The sequence below is a fragment of the Panicum hallii genome, chromosome 8 (genome assembly GCF_002211085.1).
Source record: "Panicum hallii strain FIL2 chromosome 8, PHallii_v3.1, whole genome shotgun sequence".
Lineage (NCBI taxonomy): Eukaryota > Viridiplantae > Streptophyta > Magnoliopsida > Poales > Poaceae > Panicum > Panicum hallii.
The window spans coordinates 40,813,795-40,836,150 of record NC_038049.1 but is presented as its reverse complement, the minus strand read 5'-3'; the positions used below and the strand labels follow the sequence as shown (position 1 = coordinate 40,836,150).

Genomic DNA, 22,356 nt, shown 5'->3' with positions numbered 1-22,356 from the left:
CTTTTAGTCCAAATGAAAAGCCAACGGTCAATAACATCCTCTATTAGCCTGTGATGAGTTTTTTTTAGCATAGCCAATCAGATCCCCAACGGCCACCAGACCGGTAGAATTATTAGTTCTTTCTTAAATATGTGTATTTTTGCCTAAATGTTTATTCACGCTCACTAGAAAATTTATAGTCACAGTCATGTGGTGCCATAATTAGCTATTATTTCATAAATGATACATTGACACATGGCACTTTACTATTCTCAAGTACTATGACAAAACACTAGAAGAATCCCGCATCATATGACTAGATATCTCCAATGAAGGATTTCCTAGTTTTTAAAGTTGGCAAAGTTCATTTCCTATGCTTTTAGCATTTTCCGAGAGTCTAGGGTACTAGGAGAAGTCCACCTTGCGGGTAATGGATGGTAGCTATTTTAAATATCTATTCTCAAGTTGATTGCACGCATAAATGAAGAATAAATAACTATATATTTCTTAGAACTAAGATTCCAACCAATTAACTCATCTATAAACTTGCTTGATAGGCAAAAATCAACAAGTTTTTAGTCACACTATTATTAGAGGATTCATCCAAGTATCCAACCAAATAAGCTCATTGTGTTGCAACTATATTGACGGGATGAGAAACAATGCGAGAGATAGTCTGACTGTATGTTGGCCTGCCAATGATGTTGAATGAGAAACATAGGAGGATATGCGCTGATCAATTAGTACTGATAGTTTTTACTTCATAAGTTGTCTACTAGTCTTGATTAATTCATCATCCATTCGTGCATTCGAATGCCAAAAAAGATCTCACATTATCTATTAATCAAAAAAATACAAAACAATCACTGATTTCTCTAGTCGTTTCTAAAAGTATTTTTATTATAATTTTTTTGTATTCTAGCTAAGCACCACACAAATATAATACATCTAGTAATTTAATCATATACTCAGAAATATCTAGAATTTATAGCAAGAAACAATTAAGATTCATATTTTGTGTCACTAGAATTTATGTACTTAATATTATAAATAGCGGGGTCCTGATTTTGGTCTCGCTCCGGGCCCTGAATGTTAGGATCAGCCCTAGTCGAAGTACAATTCCGAGGTCATGTCATTCAAGCACCAACGCCAAGAATGCAGCAAGTGTTGCAACTGGTTCAAAAACAACGACACAAGACAAGGGCAATGGCCGGTGGTGGGGATGGTGTCGTTTCAGGTGTTTTGTGCCAGCCTCAACATCTTCTACAAGCTGGTTGTTAGCAACGGGATGGATTTAAGAGTAGGTCGTCTACGGCTACATGTTTTTCTCCGCCTTCCTCGCACCGCTCGCATATTTCGTCGAGAGTTGAGGCGGATCAGTGATCTCCTTGCTCGCTTGCTGCTCCCTCTCATCGTTACTTACAATTTGCATTTCAGGCATATGAGTGAGGCTAGATTATATCAAGATCGTCCACAAACAGATCAGGTATCTTCGATTTTCGGTCGATGTGAAATTGAGTTCTTGGAATTGTTGTGCTTGTCTTGTTTCAATTTAATCCTCTCAGTTGCAAATCATGATGTGTTGTGCTTTGATTTGCAGCACCCAATGCAGATTCTTGAATGCAAAATTCTTTTGATTGGCTAGTATTACTTGGTCAAGTAGAAATAGTTGTGATGTATTTTAGTATGAAGTAGTGAATCAAGTGAATCAAATATATATTTTTAGAATGCAGATTATGTTTGATCAGTTAGTATTTATTTGGTTGGTTTAGTTGCAAATTATTTGGTGCTGTATTTTCAACAAAGAATATAAATTGCATTTAGTCGTGCTATTTATATTTTGGATTGTTGGTAGCAAACTATTAATTGTTGTATTTTAGTCTACAACAGTGATAATATAAGTTCTTGGTACATAAATTCCTTAGATGGTAACATGATATGCTTAAGTGTGCCATCTCAGATTTGATTATTGGAATGCAGATTGCTTGTCTTGTTCACATTCACATGGGTTTCAAGTACTTGAACATTTTGACATGAATAGCTACCATCATGGCTATCTCAAAGGACAGAGTAAAACCATTTCTAAAACTTGATAGCTGGAAGATTGCTAAGGTTTTTGCAGAAAAGGATGTCTTCTTACCGTATGGACCTATAGTTTCTTAAGCATACTTATAGTTTTGTTTGGCTTTAGGTCATAGGTGCAATTATATATTCTTATCCTTGGTTGCAGATCGATACGGCAAGTGCTATGCACGCTTAGGGGGGTTTTGCTGGTACGAGGGTATTGGATGGGATTGGGCTGGTGTCAAGTCGCTTTTCTGCTTTCTATACCTTAAGTCGACAGTAAGAACACGCTTGGACCCCTCTGGACACCCAACATTCGGTTACTTGAAACTTTGTGCAGTCATCTTATTTGTTTGCGGCTAGCCATCCAGATCTTGCTGACTAGGAAGAAGGAGGATTTAGGGAGTGAGGGAAGGGACCGCACGTCGAGGCTTTGCTCAGAGGACATTCAGATGGAGGGATTGCACGTCGAGGCTTTGCTCAGAGGACATTCAGATAGCATGGCCGGGCATTCGTCTTTGGAAGCAGTATCACCTATATTGATTTGCATAAGGCCAAGCTGAGAAGAGGCAGCTTGGCGAGGTACACACGGTGCGCAAGTTTTTGAAGTTCTTGAACCCAACTATTGTTCCTATTGCATTTGAAGTGAACTGACATTCAAATCTTTGTAATTTTGCCGGTGATGAAAATCCATTGTGGGAAGATGGTGGTGGAGGCTGAGGGGTTTTTGACATAGAGACCATTACGCAACAAGCCTGTACCGTGCGATTGGTTCCAGAGGCGTCTCTTCGCATATGCACTACTTACTGTTGCAAGGATAATTAAATTTGGTGCAAGGTCGATAATCTCACTACCACATTGTTCTGGTGGATTCAACCGCTGTGAGATATAACTCGTACGCTTTTAAGTCCTTCCTTTTGACAAACAAATCGTGTAGTTTTGCTAGTTATTCATGCCTCTATGTGTAGCTTAATTTGGTTGTCTGGTGCTGTTGGTTTTCTGAACATGGAGGATCAATTGGCAGCAAGTAACTTGGACAATTAGCAGCAAGTAACGTGGACAGTACCAGGCATCAAGAAGAAATTGCATATTTTAGGACTTCAAACATGAGGCTTCGCAGTTTTACCATTCCTAACATAAGTAGGACTCTAAACATGTGCAACTTGATTCTACTACTGTATTTTCACTCATTTCTACCTTCTTTTCATGTATTTGATAGGTGAATTGACTATTTTTACGAAATCCATGTTAAAAATAGCAAAATTGTAAAGTGCGATATTTGGAGCTCTAAATATGTAATTTTCTCGGTATCAGAGGGCGTGGAAAATGGGTGGAAGAGAAATGGAGGTGGCAATGCAAGAGCCCGATGAGCTGAGCTGAACTGAACTCGTGGCATATCTTTGGTAGGCCCACTGCCAGCGACTCCCGGCACAGAGCCTCGCCCCGCACGCCTCTTCCCCTCCTCTCCCCTGCCCCCTCCCCCCTCGCCGGCGGCCGATGGGCGCCGCCACGAAGCCGCCCCCGTTCATCTGCTTCAAGTGGCCGTGGGGCCCTAACCCTGTCCCGTCGCCGGACCCCGGCCCGAGCCCCTGCGGCGACCTCGAGCTCCCCTGGCTCTTCAAATCCATCCGCACCCTCGCGCAGGGGCTCGTCATCGCCGGCGACCTCCCTCCGTCCCCCGCCTCCGCCGCCGGGGGAGGCGGGAGGAGGCGGAGAGGGTGGGGGCGACCCGGGGCCGTGCAGGTGGAGGCGGACCGCGGGGACGCGGAGCAGCGGGCCCTGGCGGCGGCGCTGGCCAGCGGGAGGCCCGCCACGGTGCTGGAGTTCTACTCGCCGCGGTGCCGCCTCTGCGCATCGCTGCAGGGGCTCGTGCGGGAGCTGGAGGAACAGACCGGCGGGGCGGCCGGGTTCGTGCTCGCCGACGCGGAGGATGACCTGTGGCTCCCCGAGGTGAGGCGCTTCTTGCCAATCGATTTTTTCAGCCAAGACTGAAGATTTGTGCTATCGATTGGGTGTCGTGTTCTCAACAGAGGAGAGCCTTGCAATGGCAATTCTGTCGGATTAGTCTTGTTCTGATTGATTTGTGTGAATTGATGCACTGTGCGATGATTTTGTGCACAGCAGCAGCAACAAAGTTTAGTCTAGAGACTAGAGATGAAATTCAACATTGAGCCACTAGCAAAAGGGAAAAAAACCCATGCAAAATATTAAAAAATTAAAATTGGATGTCTATTTTGGATTTGGCACTTGCAGTTCTGTTTTTGAAGAATTTGTTAGATTATCACATCATTTGGGCCGAAGGTTGGACTCATGTTACTAACTTGTGCTGCTTGAGGAGCAATGCCATCACACAATACAGCAATACCATGAGTCCATGTGGTAACTACGGGCGTGCTTGGTTCCCAGCCACGGGAAGCCACACCACAGGGCTGTGGCGCCGATTCTGAGCGCCACACCCGCCACGCTACAGTGGCATGGCAAGTTATGGCGGGGAACCAAGCAGCCCCTATCTTTGTCTCCTTAGTTTATTTTTGTCCTTAGGCATTGTGATGATTCTCATATTACTGTATTAGTACGTAGTACTTGTACAATAGCGAAGAGTGAGAAGGAGCTTCAGGCTGTAGATATGGCTCTTTTTTTGTACTATTGTTCCTGAATCCACAGTTCAACATAATTAAATATGGTTACTGAACTGATCTCTGAACTACAGTGGTAGCATCTTGTGGGCATTGATTCCCGACATTAGTATGACTGGGTGAAGATTTGACTGATGGTTGAAAATGGAGCCTTGGTAGAAGCAGAAATTTGTTGAACTTTAATATGCATGTTCCTCAAGAGTGTTGGATTACATCCAGGCATCTCATCGGCATGTTATCTAGTTTCTGCGCTGTAATAAATCTATGTGGTGTACGCAGACCGAGTAATTATGATACAAACATATAGTGTCCAGAGGGGACACAAGAAAGCTGTGAAAAAATATGATCTTTTTAAACTGGTCAATAGGTTGTGTGTGTCCTAGAAGAACAGGAGTAGAGAGCTCAAGATAGGTTTACTTGAGGGTTGATGGAAAACTTGCTCTGAGAATTTTGTGTGTGTAGAGTTGTGTGATAGTTCTGCTGGGCCTGCTTGTCATTTGAAACATGGACTAAAGGCCAACTATGGGTGTTAGCTGTAGATGTAAGTTGGTTATTACATCTGTTCCCTTTCGAAACATTGGCAAGTAAGAAACTATCATTTTTCCCATTTGAATGAAACAGCTAGATTTTATGTTTGTCATGTCAGGATGCTGAAACATCCACAAGTTTTTGTATTTGTGTCGTCCTTGATTGAAACTAACAATGAATTTCTTTATCATCAAGTTGTACTTTATTCTTCTGCTGTCACAAGATACGTCCTTATTTACCAACCAAGTCTGGAGTATGATCTTATTCTTTTCTTCTGTGTGTGTCTGCACAGGAAGATCATAGTAGTACTACTCCAAACTTCTATGTAAAGGCTTGAGAGTGTTCTTCCCGTGTAAACTGTAAAGTAGAGGCATGGCATTTTAGGCTCTCATGTATGGGTTGTAGGAACTCTTCAATATCTTCATTTACTATCCTGACTTTTGTCATATTTGAGTTGAGAACCAACTTGTAGACTTTCTGTACAAAGAATACAGTCTCTTAGGCTTGGATAATGGCCGTATTCTTTTCACTGAAGTCCAAAAGAGTATGGAATGTACTGTAGAATGAATGAATGGTAAAGAATTGAATATTGAAAAATTCTCTGTTATTACAATTTAAGCTGCTGTCTTCGTTTCCCTGCTGCCCCTTGATGTGTAGATTTATTTTGTCACATGATAATTTCTAAACCAGTAATAACATTTGAAAGCCCTGCTACTTTTGAATGTGTACATTTATTTTGTTAGTCCTATTACCTTGCACCTTTGTTTTGTTCACTTTCTAATTCACTTAAACTTTTCTTCACTTTGTTTGGCTACTCATCAATTGAACTTGCATCTTGTATGTCCAAGAGAAAGACTACTTTTTTTTTGTCTTCAGATTTCAGGTCTTTTTAGCATTTCTGTATCACATGCAGAACCATCACCGCATAACTTGGTAAACATTTCAATATTCTAACAGCAATTTGTATGTGTGCACCTGCAGCTTCTGCATTACGATATCAGATACGTCCCTTGCTTTGTGCTCCTGGACAAGCACGGCAGAGCTCTAGCGAAGACTGGGGTGCCAACCAGCCGGCAGCATGTTATCGCTGGTCTCCATCACCTCTTGAAGATGGAGCAGCCATCTGGGCATGAAGGAAACCAGAGCGTGCCTCCATCATGAACATAAAGCCAAGCGCTTGAGCAAGATCTGTTATGGCAAGGAAAATTCTCAGAATGTGCATTTTGTTTGGCAAGCGTGACAATGAGCAACATTGACACTTCAATTCTTTAGCCGATTAACAGTACATTTTGTAGGTGCAAAAGCAGCTCATTTTTTTTCTTTTATTGGGATGTAGTGACCATAGCTCGATAATGTCAGCCTTAAAATAGGCTCTCCATTTTTCTCTCAGATTTTCTTGGTGAAGCTTTGTATTTTTTGTCAGGAAATGTAGTGAAACTGAAGTCGTTTCCTGTTCTTCATCCTACCATATCAACTGACGCTCGCCTAGTGTCATCGGCATAGATTGAAGTGAACATGTGTACTGGTTGGTGTTGGAGTAGAAGACACCATGTGAAACACATGATTAGTTCTTTTTTATCGATTCATCATTCATAAAATGAAAGGCAAAATGTTCTTTCTAGATTCTATTGATGCATAGCATCTCTAAAATTATGCGGTGTAATTGCGATGACAATTTCATAGTAGTTTGAAACCCGGAGAAATTTGATGCACGAAGATTGAACTGAAGAATGGAATCCTGAACAGCGACTCTCGTGGCCGCTCATCACCGATCAGACGGCAACCGTTCGCCCAGACGGGCTATCCTCGCCGAGCCCCTGCCACGCCGCCGCTGCTCTCGTCTCCTGTGGCCTCTGGCCTCTCCACACCACCCCAACCTCACCCAAACGCGATGGCGGCGCAGCTCGCCCCCCTCACCGCCGCCGCCGCGCTCCGGCTCGGCAGCCGCGGCCTCCGCAACCGCCACCGAGTCCTCGCATCGCTGCGCCCCTACTCTTCCGCTCCCCCAGCTCATCCTTCCGCTGTCCCCGCCGCTGCACGCCGGCTCCCGACGCCCCCCCCGCCTCCTCGCCGCCTCGCCCGCACGCTCGCCGCCTCCGCGGCCACGGCCGTCTCCGAGCCCCAGACGGAGTAAGTCTCTGCTCTACTTCCATTCCCCGTCCCCTCTGCCGCCTACCCTGCTCGTCACTCCGAAATTGCAGTCTGAAAAAAAAAATCTGATCTTTTGCTAGTAGTGCCTTGCAATGCGATTCCCTGAATCATGCTATTTGGTGTTCGTGCGAGTGCTTGTCTTGTGTGTGTTAGTGGAAATAGAGCTGCGGTGATTCCATTGTGCGTCTCAAATTTATGCAAGTTGGGTTTAGGCCGAAGGAGGAAAAGTAAATAGAGAAGAAAATGCATGGCTGTTTCTTGGAGGCTAGAGAGGGAGGTTGTATGATGCACTGTGGATAGCTGATATTGCTTGCATGTTGTCAAGTTCTGTTTGCCTGTGGAGTGGGACTAGTTCTCGAGTAGGCTGGTGGCGGAGCTGGAATCAGTTATGGGGTACATTGCAGATCCTCAATGACATGAGTTTTAGCGGGTAGCGTATGACTGTTGAGTTACTGTGTGAATTACTGTGGGATGTAGAAGAATTGATAGGTAGCATGTGCATTTTGTGGCTCTATGTCTCTCCATGGATGCCAAGCTTGCGATAGGTCTGTTGTGGAGTATGAAGCTTGCTACCAGGCTGATCACACCCAATATGTTCTGTTCATAAAGGATGTGACATGTGAGGATCGTGCACTTCTGTTTTGAAAAAGGTTGTACAAAAGATGTAAATCAATGGGGAAACCATGCACTGAAGCTAGTAAAACTGTAAACCAGCGTTGATTTGTTCTGCATAAAATGAACGATGTTGTTTATGTTGATTTATGCACTAGTGGGTGCTTAAGGATGGATATAGTATGATTCTATAGCTTGGTGTTGCTTCAATCACTATTGAGTTTTCCTTTGGTGCTTAAGAAGGTTGCAACGGTACTGATTAGTACTTGGCAGTTGGCTGTATCTATGCATCAATTCCAAGTTATTACATTTTCTGGAGCCATAGATAGTTCTGTTTCTTATGCTACTGAATTGGAAACAGTTGAAAACTTTGCTCTATTTCCAGAACTTGTTTCGTTGTTCCAGTGTACCATACTCAATTGGTGCTTTTCGTTCAGATTTCTGGTTGCCTGCAGTAATTGGTACTAACATAAAAAACACAACAATGCCTTTTTCTTGTGCTTTGTCTAGTTTAGTGTCTGGTCCAACAACGTCAAGCAAGGGCAGGATCTACCACGAGACATATGGGTGTCAAATGAATATAAATGACATGGAGATTGTGCTTTCTATCATGAAAAAAGAAGGTTATGATGAAATTGTCCCGGATCCTGAGAGTGCAGAGATAATATTTATCAACACATGTGCAATCCGTGACAATGCAGAGCAGAAAGTCTGGCAGAGGCTCAACTACTTTTGGTTTCTCAAAAGGAAATGGAAATCTAATGTCGCTGAAGGGAGATCAAAATCACTGCGGCCTCCAAAGGTTGCTGTCCTTGGGTGCATGGCTGAGCGGCTGAAGGAGAAAATACTTGACTCTGATAAGATGGTTGATGTTGTTTGTGGACCTGATGCATATAGGGATTTGCCTAGGCTGCTCCAGGAAGTCGATTATGAGCATAAGGGTATGAACACGCTTCTCTCACTTGAGGAGACTTATGCTGATATCACCCCAGTAAGGATCTCTGACAATTCAGTTACAGCATTTGTGTCGATTATGAGAGGTTGCAATAACATGTGCTCATTCTGCATAGTTCCCTTCACTAGAGGTAGGGAAAGGTCCCGTCCAGTGTCTTCTATTGTCCGAGAGGTTGGTGAGCTGTGGAAAGCGGGCGTGAAGGAGGTGATGCTTCTTGGTCAGAATGTAAATAGTTACAATGACACTTCTGAAGTAGAAGAGTTGGAGCCTGGAAAAAACTGGCAACTTAGTGAAGGATTTTCTAGCATGTACAAGGTGAAAAATATGGGACTGCGTTTCGCTGATCTCCTCGACCGATTATCTGTGGAATACCCTGAGATGCGGTTCAGGTTTACCTCACCACACCCAAAGGATTTCCCAGATGAACTACTGTATTTGATGCAGGATAGGTATAACATATGCAATCTTATTCACTTGCCAGCGCAATCAGGCAGTACAGAAGTGCTGGAACGAATGCGGAGGGGTTATACTCGAGAAGCATACTTAGAGCTTGTGCACAAAATTCGTAATGTCATTCCTGATGTTGGGCTAAGCAGTGATTTCATAACTGGTAAGTTATCTTTTTTTACCCCATAATCTCCATTGGCTTGGCTATGCAGATTAATTATGTGCTTCATGATTTTCTGTAGTCATGGTCTTCTGAACAAATTACTCCCACCATGGATATTTTCTTTGTACAACTGACTCAAAAGGAGTCAAAAGGAATGAGAATAGGCTCTATCAACTATAGAGTGGCTCATGTCATAAGGAGTTAGAACTGACAAATTGTAATTTGGAACCAATTGTAGTCACTAATAAGTAATAACCAGCAAGACAAACCAGATAAAATTGGCATGCTGCATTGAGGCTGAGTCTTGGTCGAATGTTAAGTCCCTATTGTTTGCTAATTTGTTTACATTTTCATTAAAGTTTCAGATGTTTATAACAATATATATTATGCTTTATTTACAATTTAGAGTACCATTCACTCTGACTCATACAGACTATGCCCCATGTTTGCCTTAACTGAACCCAAATCCTCTGTTTATTCCTCTTGCCCTTCCTTAAACTTGCTCACTTTGTAGTTTGAGTGGAATACCTTATTGAAATATGGAAACAAAATTAGTTTGACATTATCTAGTTGTGTGTATTGATAAGCTGGAAATACAGCAACAATTTACAGCTACTTAGCTAATAATTTGAGATGTTCTCAGCTTTATATCATAATGCTACAAAGCTGTTCAAATGTGGTTGAGATTGCTCGATTGATAAGTAATATCAGTAGCACTAGCATTTGGCGTTATTTATGTCACCAGTAATACCCTGCATTTCATGCGTCGTTCACGGTGGCATGCAATTTTGTTATTTTCATTATCTTTGATCCAACCTGAAGATTCTTCCTTAATGCGCTTAATTAGATTACTCTGTTTTAATTCTGGAAGTATGTCTCTGATGTATTGCAGGTTTTTGTGGAGAGACAGAAGATGACCATGCTGATACCCTCAGTCTTGTAAGGGCTGTTGGATACGATATGGCTTACATGTTTGCATATAGCATGAGAGAAAAGACTCATGCTCACAGGAATTATGAGGATGATGTTCCCGAAGATGTCAAGCAGAGGAGACTCACGGAACTGATCAACGCTTTCCGTGAGACCACAAAGAAGAATTATGACTCTCAAATTGGTACAGTGCAGCTTGTTCTTGTCGAGGGACCCAACAAGCGTGCTCCCAAAACTGAGCTGATAGGGAAGACCGATAGGGGGCATAAGGTATCATTTGCCAGTGTCCCTATACCACACACATTTGAAGGTGATGAAGCGCGTAAGCCAGTGGTTGGTGACTTTGTTGAGGTGAAAATTCTCAGGTCGTCTACAGCAACATTATTTGGGGAGCCAATTGTACGCACAAGCTTGAGCGTGTTCCACAAAAATGCTGCATCTGAAGCGCAGGCTGTTGCTGCATAATTAGTGGTTAGATTTGTAGCAGTTCTGGACTAAATTTGTAGTGGTACTTCAAGTGACTTTAATTTTGATATAGGGAAGTTTAACTTGGTACACACATCTTGGCCTTGTGGTAAATTGTTGGTTGTTTAGTTTTGATATGGCATATGGTGCAATGTTTTTAGTGGCTGAAGTCAAGAATTTTCCACATAAAACTGGCTGGTCATGTGAATTACAATGTTTTTGAATGTTGTATCGCGATGTAAAGGTCAAACAATATTGACAAAGTTCTTGCTTGTACTATACACTTAGCTTGAAATGGTTTTTCAATGAGAGAATAATAAGCTACATTGAATATATCTGCAAATCTGTGACCAGAGGGTTCACAGTTTCTGTTTTATGTTCGTTGGATGCAAATAGCAGATAGTACAGTTACATGGGTTCGTAGAGTGTATGATTCTCAGAATAGGAAAAGAGTAAAATTCAGCTGACAATATTTACAATTCTGTTGTGGATATATACAGCTCTCTAATTCAGCGCACACATGTGTTGATGCCCTACGCAGATTAAAAAAAGGTAAAGATAATCTATGACTAAATTTTCTACAACAAGGGCATTCTTTTTGTGAATCTACAAGATGAGCTAATTATGTGAGTGCCATTGGCATCAAGAACTCCTGGATGACATGCACATCATACGGCAGCCACCACCTGCTGCCGTAGAGGTGTGAGAAGCCTTGCAAGAGGTAGAGGCACATGAGCTTTTACAAACGTCCCATTTTCCTTGTACTCCTGCAGTAAATATTGCGAGAGCAAAGTCATCATTACTAGCTCCTAATAAGAACACAAAACACAAGATTTTGTTTAACAGCAATGAAAGCATCTCAAGAAATTACTATAAAATAAGTATATGTCCAGATAATATCTTTATTGGCAGGCATGCAGTAAGTTTGTGATTATGCTAGAAGAAATTTATAGCCAGTAATAACTAATGCTCTGCATTCGCAATAGATGCTGAATTATCTCTTTTGCAACAAATGACAGAATTAACTTAAGATATATTCAGCTTAGAACAAATGAAATTATAGAGGTATAAAATTTTGCCACAAGAAAATTATGTTCTCAAAGTACCAATACCAAAGAAATTGCATCTTTTATTAAACAGAACACTCACCATTTTCTCAACCATTCCAACCTTATGTATGTCATTTAGTAGATCTCCTTTGTCATATGGGACAAAAGCTTCTATTGGCACCATCGAGTCCTATAGAAGACAAATACACATGATTTATTCCATATAAATTAAGTGCACCAGATAACAAAAGAGACATGTTTGAGAAACAACCCATTTTCCTAAAAGGGGGCAAAACACATACTTTCAGCTTGGCTTGGATTGCATTGCAGAATTCTTCCAGACCATCACCATTCATTGCTGATATGCAGATTATCCCTTGTTTCTCTGCTTCCTCTTTCACTCTGAATGGTTCATCGGTATTGTCAATCTGCATGACATACAACTTGCACTCAGGTCCAAAATATAATTATTGTAATCAAGGGAGCACTTGAAGAAATTATTGTATTCATGAAATCGCTTGCTTCAGCTATTATCCCATATTCCTAACTACTATTGTGATTGAATGCGGAAATTGGACAGAGCAAAATGAGCCAATGCCAATCAAAAGCTCCACAGGCAAGAACACATTTATATCATTATTAGAGATTTTCTACTCCAGTAGATTCATGGAAAAAATAGAACCTATTTATAGTGAATGGTAGATAGAACAAAAATGAATACCAATTCAAATTCAGCAGCAACTTTTGTTCAATGTTTAATTTCACCGTAAACATAGCAGTATAGCACTAAAGCCAAATCAGGTGCACAAAGACCGTTATCATCAGGATCTCGTCTATACTCTCTACAATATATGAAATTAACTGCAAATGTTGAAGAAATTATTAGGAAAAGGTCGAATATTTGAACAGACAAACCTTGTTCCACACGACCAATTTGGGGATTGACTCTACATCCAACTCCTTCAATACTCTGTCAACAGCATCTATCTGCTGTTGGGCTAATGGATGGCTGAACAAACAACACACTATGAGACAGTGCACATAGATGCATTGAATTGAATTCACAACCAACAGACATTTCCTAGTTTTAGTTACATATATACCTGATGTCAACAAGATGAACTATAACTGACGATTCTGATATCTCCTCCAATGTTGCTCTAAATGCTGCTACCTGGACAAGTACCGATAACTGATATATTAAAAGTTGACATCATAAAGGTAGGGCAAAATCATTGTAAGTTTTAGTCTACAGGAGTATAACATCCAAACAAGAGGAATATGCTTTGTGGATATATACCAACATAGTGGGTAACTTCTGAATGAATCCAACTGTATCAGTTAGAAGGAACTCAGTCCCATTCTTCATCTGCATAATAATGCAAAATTACTTCCAGTCGTGGTTAAACGTACAGATAATAATGAATCATTCTAACCAAATTTATCCTTCCCAAAGGCATATAAATGACAATAAAAATGGTAGAGGTACTCCATGTCCAGCTTACATAACTCTGGTGGGACAGCTTTCTCTCATTTTTCATTTTTGATGGGACAAGAGTGTTTTCTGGTAACATACCAAAACCCTCCTTGTTGTTGGGTCCAACGTGGCAAATAACTTGTCCTCTGCAAGTACATCAGCTCCAGTTAAGCGGTTCAGGAGTGTACTTTTTCCAGCATTTGTGTAGCCTACCTGAAAATTTTGGACCTGAATACATTCATAGCTTCGAGAGAATAGGAAATTTTGATTACTTTAATGAATTTTACATGGTTATACCAGAGAAACAACAGGAATAGGAACTGATTGGCGACGGTTGCGATACAACTTTCGGTGTTTTCGAACAGATTCCAGTTCTTTCCTCAATGCACTTATCTGTCAATGACATTTGGATTCGTTAAAAGATAATCAGTGCAAGTTCAGCAATGCACAATATGGCAACAAAAATATAAAAGTCCTCTGAATGCATTATTGGAAGGAGTTTATCATATAACTAGGAAAATGTCCACAAGCCATCTACTTTTTATTCCACACATAGCATTAGAGTCCTGTCAAAGACCAATATATAGGCAACAAATGACAGTCCTGTATGAATTTATTTGAGCACAAATAATGTATTATTGCCAGAACAGAGTATTACTTGAGTTCTCAAAATGCGCTTGTCAACTTCAATTTGCTTCTCTCCCATACCCTTAACTTGACCTCCGGCCTGCCGTTCAAGGTGACTCCACATCTTCGTCAACCTAGGAAGTTGATATTCCATCTGTGCCAAGGTGACCTAAAAAAGGAGAGATATGATATAGAGTAACTCATGCAGACAACAATTATGTTCATTCTACATAAACTGCAAACTTCATGTCTGCAAGGTACTACTGTTAGTAAAGCTAGCGTGTATGTGATTTTTACCTGTAAAGCAGCTTCATGTGTTGCTGCCCTTTGATTAAAAATATCCAGAATAAGAGCAGTTCGGTCACAGACACGGACACTCCCACCAAATGATTTCTCCAAGTTACGTAGTTGTCTGAAATCAGTATTGGGAATATGAGATATAAGAGCAGGGATGAAACTACTTGGCCAAGCTAAGGTGGTTACTAGTTTCATAAAATATGATTAGGGAACTTGAAGACATAGTGTGATCAACAGAAGAACATGGTTTCAAAACCATATGATAACTTCTTCAAATATCTCCTGGTTAAGTATAGAGCAAAACACGGAAAATTGAATGTACTAACATCCAGGGTAGTATTTATAGGGCCATAAAGATGACCTATATGGGTACGTGGTCCACGAGTTTGACAAATAACACAGTTTTTCGATAAAGAAAATTTTATTAATTTCAAGATCCTTACATCGAGTTGATACAATAATAGCACTCTACAGTTTCAGGTATTTATGTACGGATGATAAACAAGTACTATGGATAACCAATATTTTGATCATAATAATAATAAGTAACACAAGTAAAGATCTTACAACTGTTTTATTTCTCGAAAACAACTGGGTTATTTTTCTGGGTCTGAGACATGAGAAACAAGGTAACCTGATTGAACCTCATAGCAGAGTAATGAGTGAGAGTCTTACCCGGGGGATAACTCATCATCGAAAATTACAGTCTCAACGTCAAGGGCGTGAATGGCACTCCTGATTTCAGAAACCTTGCCTGAACCAATGTAAGTCCTTGGGTTTGGGGTAGAAAGCCTGATGGAAAATATAAAGCATAAGGGAGTTTGGAATGAACTAGTCTCGAAAGTTCACCCTGAGTTTGGAATAAAAAAGCAAGGCATGTGGTCTGCATGCCATTTCATTTGCAACATCAGATTGAGCAGGCATATTAGTTTTCCCAAAGCTAGCCATCTTTATCTATCGTGAGGACATATAAACCATATTGCCAGTGGAGCACAAGACAGGCTCAGTATATGATCTTGGCAGAGAGAAGCTTACTTCTGATAGGTTGAGCCGACGACCACGAGCCCGGCAGTATCAGCCAGTTGCTCCAGCTCCTTAAGAGACTCCTCTATTCCGAAGAGGTTCCCTCCTGTCCGTTTGAACTCGACACCAACCAGATAAGCCTTCTCTTGAAATATCTGCAGGAAAACAGGCACACAGGTTCAGAAATCAGACACGCTGGCTGAAATTGCCAGGCAGCACAAATTCACAGCTCCAATGTTCAGAGCACTGCCCAAAATATGTACTTTGCGGAATCAAGGACTAAACGGGAACAACAATCACAAGTTATCTCCGGAGAATTTGATTAATGTCAGCAGATTATCAGATTTTGCACGCGCAGCCATAAGGAGAGGAAAAAAACAGCTCAATCAGGCCGTCCAAACTCCAAACCACAAGCCAAAGCAGTTGATGCTACACAGGCCGCTACCTCTTTGCCGTTGATGAGCTTGAACCGGTCTTGCCCCGCGGCGGCCTCCTCCTCCTGCTGCCGCTGCCGCCTGCTCTTCACGAAAGCCTTCGCGGGCGGCCGCAGCTCCTCCTCCACCACCGCCTGCTCTCCCACTTCACCACCCTCCGCGTCCCCGAACCCACCTCCTACATCAGCACCTGCCTCCTCCCCTTCGGTCTCCTCCGCATCCTGAGCCGCCTCAGCCTCGAGCAGACGCTCGTCGAGTGCCCGGACCGGCCCACGGCGGCGAGCTGGGGAGCAGCGTAGGAGCGGGGCGGGGCTCCGCCGGCAGCGTGTGCCCGATGCGCCTGCGTAGGCGGGGGCGGAGGTGGAGGGGGTAGAGGGGTGGGGGATGCAGGAGGCAGCGGCGAAGAGGCACGCGGCGGCGCTCATGGCGCGGCGGGCGGCGGGCGAGCGGAGAGAGGCTTTCTGGGTGGTTCGGTGAGCGCCAACGGCCGAGTGGATAGGCGGGGGAGGAGGCGGCGGCGGGTGATGACGTGGCGTGGTCAACGCCGTTGACGATGTGGGGCCGGTGGCGCGCGCGAATCGTGAGGCGGGGCTATGACACGAAGGGCGCTTGGCGCGACAGGGCAGAAATATCTCGACCGGTTTGGACTGCCAAAATATATCTGGGAAAAAAAATTCTTGAGATTCTTAGAAAAACAGATATTTTTCATTCGATGGTGCAAGATATTTTATGAGTTTAAAGTTCAGCTGCACATAAAAGTAGGGTAAATTTATCATTTTCCATTAGAAACGTAACAAGACTCTAATCCACTGCTTATCTGCACAACCTTTGCAATCCATCATACCACATGATAAGTCGGAATTTCATCCGTGGGGTAGCGTTAGAATTTTAGAAGAGAGTGTAAGGGTAGAGAGATTGCATGTAGTAGTAGATAGACAAAACGAAGGTTTAAGAAAGATCCGGCTTTGTGGCAGAGGGGCCAAAGCTCTCCAAGAGCAATTTCAGCGGACCTTCTAAATAAGCCTACATTTTAAATTTGGAGGGTGGAATACGAAAATCACGCTCCAGCAGACTCTCCACTAAAGTCCTCATTTTGGGGAGGTCTTCAAATCTCTTCCTCCACCCCCTATTCCTGGAGGATCTGGGAGCCCCCTATCCACCGATAAATGGGTCCCACCCTTTAGAAGGTTCGACAAATGGATCCCACCTTTTAGAAGAGGGTGAGATTTAAAGACTACTGTTAGAGCTGAGGTTAAAAAAACTAGCCCTCAAAAAATAGAGGGAAGAAATAGAGGGTCTGATTTGAGAGTGGTTGCTGAATATGCTCTAAAGAATAGAGAGAAAGAAGCGGGGGCTCGTGGAAGGGAATGGGAGATGAGCCCTAAAGTTTTTTTTATGTATCCGGCCCTGCAGAAAACGTCATGAGTCCGGTGGCAAGAGGAGCTTCGACACGGCAAGGAACCAAAGAGGTTAGGGTGAAATTACCCACGTTGGTTGCCATTTGCTACAAGTGATGGAGCTTGATGACAAGGGAGCAAAGGAAAGAGATAATTTCCTATAGAAAAGAAAGAAAGAGGCTGAGGAGAAAAAAATTTAAGAAAAGAAAAATAAAGATGATTGTTCATGCATGTGCTTAGGCCCTATTTGTTTACCCATGAGATTATATAATCCAGCTTAAAATCTGAAAAACAATCTCACAAGGAAACAAATACTAGCTTATTCATCAGATTATATAATCTATACACCCCAGATTATAATAATATATAAGCTGCTGAAAACATACTTATTATTTTTAGATTGTAGTAATCTAGACCTCAAATCTGTTGCCAAACATCTTATAGATTATTTTCTCAAGTTAATAATAATTCAGATTATATAATCCATCACCTATAAGCTAGATTTATATAATCTTGCTTGTAAACAAATAGGATCTTATTGTGCAGATAAGGTGCATGCTCCAAATAAAATGGCCTGAAATGTGGGAGACCCTAGTTTTTTCTTCCGTCTTGATGCTAGGAGTCCCTAGTTGTGTCCATGAAAACTTGACAACGTAGTTCCATTTATATACGTATATGGATGCCAGACAAAGAGAGATGTAAAACCTCTGATGGCAAATAAGGACGTGCCTTGATAATATAGCATTCCTGGCAGCTTTTTTTTTTCACAACAAACAGTTGTGCCACACGCATTGTATTTGCACAGCACAAGATCCAAGCATCCAAAACAAATTCAGATAAGAGAAAAAGCAGGACAGTTCTAGTGCAGTGAGTGGGCATAAATCAGATAAATAGTTCCTTGCCATCACCACCAACAAACCCTCAGTTTTTACTTGTACAACTTACATCCAACACTCAAATCTTCCTTACCACATCTCCCACAAATTAAGAAGAAGAAAAGAAACAAACAGCCCTGTACATTGGCAAAGTACAGGCCATCCCTCACACCCTCAGCACAGCAGATCAAATAAATAAAATTAGCATGACACAAATAAACACCACCTCTGTCCAACTGGCTTCGCTCACCCATGCTCGTCTTCGTCATCACCATAACTTATTATCTACACCAAAATCCACAAAGCCGTCAAGCACTCCCATAACTTAGAAACAAAGTTCCCACGCCATTGTCGTCGTCCTGCATGCGGCCAGAAGAAAAGAGCAAGAAGTTTCAGAGGAAACGCCATTGTCAAGCAGCAGCAGCAGCGGAAGCAGCTAGTGCACGGCGATGTTGATGGCGCTCTCGCCGGCGATCTTGTGGGCGCGGTGCTTCGGCTGCGGCTGCTGCTGCTGCTTCTTGGCCGCCGGCTTGGCGTTCGTGGTCTGCGCCTTGCTGCCGCCTCTGCTGCCGGCGCCGCCGCTGCACTTGCAGTTGCTGTCGAGGCCGTCGCGGCTAGCGCGGCAGCAGGGCCTTGTGCCCTCGCTCTCTGACGAGGAGTTGGACGTCTCCATGGAGGCCGTCTTCCTCCTGCCGAGCTTCGGGGACTTGGGGCGGGTCGTCGGCAGCTTCTTGAACTCGGCCCTCCGGGACGGCGCCGCCTCGTGGTAGAAGCTCGGCATCGGGTTGGCCTTGAAGGTCAGGCTCTTCCTCAGCTGCTTCAGAGCCTCCTCTTGTTCTTTCTGCAGATTCAGAGATGCACGCTAAAAAACATATGGATTCAAGACATGGTTCTGAAAATTGCTCAGCATGTATCAAACTATCAATGTGTTTTCCATTGTTTATCGCTGGGGGAATCAAATGCATTTCTGAAATGTCATCAGGACAGTTTACCTTCAGCCTGGCTTCCAACTGAATCTTCTCTTCCTCCATAGCTTGATGCTTCTCTTCCAACTTCATGTAAAACTGCAAAAGCAATAATCGTGAGCATATTATCCCCTAACCAAGTTTTGAATTTTGTTATAGATAAAAAATAATTATGCGACACATACTTCTCTGCGCTTCTCGGCACGTTCAGAACAACGGAAGACTGGGCCTGATGGAACTGTGGGCTTTCCATTTGATGCTTTCCCGTCATCCTGATTACCTCTATTAGTAGATTGCAGCGGCTTCCGTGTATTTGCAGATGAAGTTTTCTGTAACAAAATGTAGACAAATTCAGAACTAGTATGCAAGAATTATGCATGAAAATATGCTAGAACCATGTTTTTCCTCCAAGTTGATGTTTTCAAAAGAAAGAAATGTAACAAAAGGGTGTATGAATGAAATTCTGCTAGACGATAAATGAATCATGCATGAGAAGACAGGTTAAAAAGATAGGATTACCTTCACCTTCTTGGTTGAATTCAGCACACTCTTTGCACTTTGGAATACGTTACTATTTCCGTTGGAAGACTTGCCATTTGAGAGATCACGAGTGTGGTTGCTCATATCTTCGGGCTCTGAAGGGAGGTCATTGTTTGGTTCCAGAGCATCTTCCATCGATGTGACCGAGGTGCCATCGCTCATCGCTGTTTCCTCCATTGGAATCTTTTCCTGATTCTCTTGTTTATCAGCATGGCTTACAACATTAACAAGAGAGTCTTCATCTCCACCATGCTCTGAATTTATAGGATCTTTGTCAGTACATTGCACATCTAACTTGATTCTGAAGAACCATCAAAATCAACATCTGTCTTCACTAAAACTGATACAATCGTCAACAACAATAAACTTACCATCGTCAGTCTGCTCAGAACAATCCATGCCTGAATAACCTTCATGTCCAATAGCTCCATTGACTCCAACAGATCCCAAATGTTCAGGGATGCCATTGTCAGATTGCCCGACATCAACTGCGTTAGGCAGTTCTGACGGATGAGCACACTTCTCATCAGACACATCCATGGTGATGGTATCACTGGCCAGAGGGCTAACAGCAGAATCCAGGTCCTGTATAGAAGACTGAAGCACAACTTCAACATCCATAGTTCATACTGATTCCAAAAAAAAAAGTACTACTGAAATAAACACTTGTCGATAACCTTGTAAGGAACAATCTTAAATGTTACAACAAACTGAAACCCTTTTTTCAAACAACAAGGACATGCAAACAGGCAACAGTGTGACCACAGAGGAAACAGGATGTTCCAATCTTTCGAAGCGTCGACATGGACAGGCCAACTGTATGAAAACCTTATATATCCATCATGTGGACAATGATTTCCTCACAACCTACCAGGAAAATGACATGGCAGTGGTGGATAATATGACTCATGTACTTTGACAACCTATCTGCCACGAGAACTGACAATGATCAAGCCATTAACTATTTTACTTGAGATCCTGTATGTCGGTATGGCGTTATCTGTTATGGACTTATTTGATGTATTATAAAACTGGCTGCATCATATTTCCATAAGAGGATAAAAGTATTGGCAGAACAGAAGACAAGGGAATAAAGGCAACAAAAAAATAATATGAATAATTGAAGGAATCTGAGTATTAAACATATGAAGGTTTGATAGTACTATACGCTGAGCATGACAAAAGGATCATTCGGTATGCCAAAGTTCTTAATTGGATATCATCCTTTGGAATTCCAAAAGTGGATGGTTCTCATTTCTAAGTGGTACTGCTTGTATTATTTTAGGATTTTGATATGACCCATTGTAGTTACAAAATATTGCAGAGTTTGTTAGCATCTGATCAGATCCGAAGCTTGTAAAGGCGACATGATAACAACTTCCTTAAAAGCTTTTGCTTTAATAAACACTTCCTCAGAAGAACTTGGCTTGCCGAAAGGAAGTTGGCTTTGCGTGTCCCTAATATTAAACATTATCATATCTAGCGCAGGGCCATCCTGCTGATAGCCATACCTGAACAGAACATATATTCGCAACGATAAACTAATGCAGACTTGTCCACAATAATTTACTGAATTAACAACACGAGTCAATGACTAATCAGAGCACTGCAATCATTCTAAAACAAAGCTAATCCCCTTCTATCTCCTGACAACTTTCCAAACTAGTGCAAGCTGCAGATCCTTTGTGACAGGGACACCAGGTCAGGCTAAAACCCTGCGAGACGGCAGCGCCAAAGCGACTAAAACCGTGTTCGCAGATCGCATAACAGCGTGAGGAAAGAAGATCTGAGCTGAGGATTTCATCTTTCATGAATGTACTACTGTTTTAATGGAAGGTGTCAACTGCTGTTCCTGTTTGTTGATTCCCAAACAGGACTAGGAGTGGAGACAGTAAAAGATGGCAGGGTGAACTTAATCTAATGAAGTGTTTCTTTATTACTCTGTTTCGTGTGACATGCAGGGGCAAAAGCCTGACACCGACACCAAATCCTCCAGTTCGCTACACGAGCGTAGGAAAAAAAAAGATGTTCCTTCTGAATTCAGACAATCTAACACCGGCCGGAATGCAGGCACAGATTCGCAGCTGAAGACCCAAAGCTGTTAATCCCCAAGAACCCCCAACGATCCTACCACTATCCCAATCCCACTTCCCAAGCTAGCGAAACGAAACGCTTTCATGGCTCAGGATTCACGAAGCAGAGTAGCAGACCACGCATCACCAGAATTCAGAGCAGGAAACGGGTGGCAAAGCAAACACATCGATTACCTTGCGTCTCCGGCAGGGGGCTGCTCGTTTGCCTATGCCTGGCTAGGCGTCGTCCCTCTGCAACGCAACCTTGCTGCTGGCTCGAAGGACCGGGGGACACAGGGCGGCGGCGTCACGGTGGTGGTATTTGTAATAGGAGCAGAGCAGCAGCAGGAGGAGGAGGTGGCGGTGGCGGAGGTAGTGGCGAGGTGGGTTCGTTGATTTGAACGGGGTTCGCTCGCCGGTAGCTTTCCTTCCTCCTCCGCGGTGGGGCCCGCCGCCGGCTCGCTTTCCTTTCTGCGTGGGTCCACCTCCCCCCGGCCCTGGGCTCCGCCTGCCGCCTGCCTTTTGTGGCGGTGCGCGGTACGGACCGCGGTTGGTTCGAACGTTTCGGGCGCCACCTCGTCGTCGCCAGCAGCTCAGCAGCAGCTTGATCGATCGTCGTCCTCCTCCCTTCCTGCTGGTGGTTGGTTGCTCCATCCTCCATTCCTCCATG

The 22,356-nt window shown here is 42.9% G+C and overlaps 4 protein-coding genes across 8 annotated transcripts; 2 read left to right on the top strand and 2 right to left on the bottom strand.

Moving 5' to 3' along the window:
- The first annotated feature begins 3,431 nt into the window (after positions 1-3,431).
- On the top strand, positions 3,432-6,667 carry LOC112902020. The gene is made up of 2 exons (XM_025970916.1): positions 3,432-3,993; positions 6,189-6,667. The coding sequence occupies exons 1-2, from the start codon at positions 3,541-3,543 to the stop codon at positions 6,366-6,368; spliced, it is 633 nt and encodes a 210-aa protein (XP_025826701.1). The 5' UTR covers positions 3,432-3,540; the 3' UTR covers positions 6,369-6,667.
- Positions 6,668-7,098: 431 nt separating this feature from the next.
- Positions 7,099-11,217, top strand: LOC112902264 (CDK5RAP1-like protein). The gene is made up of 3 exons (XM_025971246.1): positions 7,099-7,337; positions 8,481-9,535; positions 10,428-11,217. The coding sequence occupies exons 1-3, from the start codon at positions 7,099-7,101 to the stop codon at positions 10,928-10,930; spliced, it is 1,797 nt and encodes a 598-aa protein (XP_025827031.1). The 3' UTR covers positions 10,931-11,217.
- Positions 11,218-11,263: 46 nt separating this feature from the next.
- LOC112902265 (GTPase HflX) lies at positions 11,264-16,380 on the bottom strand. Its single transcript, XM_025971248.1, has 13 exons — positions 15,849-16,380; positions 15,416-15,558; positions 15,056-15,172; positions 14,381-14,495; positions 14,115-14,252; positions 13,754-13,849; positions 13,556-13,669; positions 13,280-13,348; positions 13,083-13,153; positions 12,895-12,988; positions 12,282-12,407; positions 12,080-12,169; positions 11,264-11,697 (listed from the first exon to the last, which is right to left on the bottom strand). Exons 1-13 carry the CDS (start codon positions 16,260-16,262, stop codon positions 11,599-11,601), a joined length of 1,686 nt encoding a protein of 561 aa, XP_025827033.1. The 5' UTR covers positions 16,263-16,380; the 3' UTR covers positions 11,264-11,598.
- Positions 16,381-18,090: 1,710 nt separating this feature from the next.
- On the bottom strand, positions 18,091-22,045 carry LOC112902017 (protein WVD2-like 1). 5 transcript variants are annotated; one of them, XM_025970911.1, is made up of 6 exons: positions 21,882-22,045; positions 19,986-20,211; positions 19,600-19,868; positions 19,260-19,403; positions 19,102-19,173; positions 18,091-18,971 (listed from the first exon to the last, which is right to left on the bottom strand). In XM_025970911.1, the coding sequence occupies exons 2-6, from the start codon at positions 20,152-20,154 to the stop codon at positions 18,546-18,548; spliced, it is 1,080 nt and encodes a 359-aa protein (XP_025826696.1). In that variant the 5' UTR covers positions 20,155-20,211; positions 21,882-22,045; the 3' UTR covers positions 18,091-18,545. The 5 variants fall into 5 exon arrangements, with proteins under 5 accessions (XP_025826696.1, XP_025826695.1, XP_025826693.1 ...); XM_025970910.1 differs by having other exon boundaries at positions 19,594-19,868; positions 19,986-20,199; positions 21,882-22,039; XM_025970908.1 differs by having other exon boundaries at positions 19,594-19,868; positions 21,882-22,038.
- Between the last annotated feature and the right edge of the window lie 311 nt (positions 22,046-22,356).

What these genes read in the sequence shown, in the direction of transcription:
- LOC112902020 (XM_025970916.1), top strand. Translation starts at nt 3,541, where the DNA reads ATGGGCGCCGCCACGAAGCCGCCCCCGTTCATCTGCTTCAAGTGGCCG. An exon ending in ATGACCTGTGGCTCCCCGAG is followed by an intron (nt 3,994 to 6,188) that starts GTGAGGCGCTTC and finishes GTGCACCTGCAG; the next exon opens with CTTCTGCATTACGATATCAG.
- LOC112902264 (XM_025971246.1), top strand. Translation starts at nt 7,099, where the DNA reads ATGGCGGCGCAGCTCGCCCCCCTCACCGCCGCCGCCGCGCTCCGGCTC. An exon ending in GTCTCCGAGCCCCAGACGGA is followed by an intron (nt 7,338 to 8,480) that starts GTAAGTCTCTGC and finishes TGCTTTGTCTAG; the next exon opens with TTTAGTGTCTGGTCCAACAA. An exon ending in AAGCAGTGATTTCATAACTG is followed by an intron (nt 9,536 to 10,427) that starts GTAAGTTATCTT and finishes GATGTATTGCAG; the next exon opens with GTTTTTGTGGAGAGACAGAA.
- LOC112902265 (XM_025971248.1), bottom strand. Translation starts at nt 16,262, where the DNA reads ATGAGCGCCGCCGCGTGCCTCTTCGCCGCTGCCTCCTGCATCCCCCAC. An exon ending in GTCGGCTCAACCTATCAGAA is followed by an intron (nt 15,173 to 15,415) that starts GTAAGCTTCTCT and finishes ATTTTCCATCAG; the next exon opens with GCTTTCTACCCCAAACCCAA. An exon ending in CAACAACAAGGAGGGTTTTG is followed by an intron (nt 13,349 to 13,555) that starts GTATGTTACCAG and finishes ATTATTATGCAG; the next exon opens with ATGAAGAATGGGACTGAGTT.
- LOC112902017 (XM_025970910.1), bottom strand. Translation starts at nt 20,154, where the DNA reads ATGGATGTGTCTGATGAGAAGTGTGCTCATCCGTCAGAACTGCCTAAC. An exon ending in TTCTGAGCAGACTGACGATG is followed by an intron (nt 19,869 to 19,985) that starts GTAAGTTTATTG and finishes CTATAAATTCAG; the next exon opens with AGCATGGTGGAGATGAAGAC. An exon ending in ATTCAACCAAGAAGGTGAAG is followed by an intron (nt 19,404 to 19,593) that starts GTAATCCTATCT and finishes ATTTTGTTACAG; the next exon opens with AAAACTTCATCTGCAAATAC.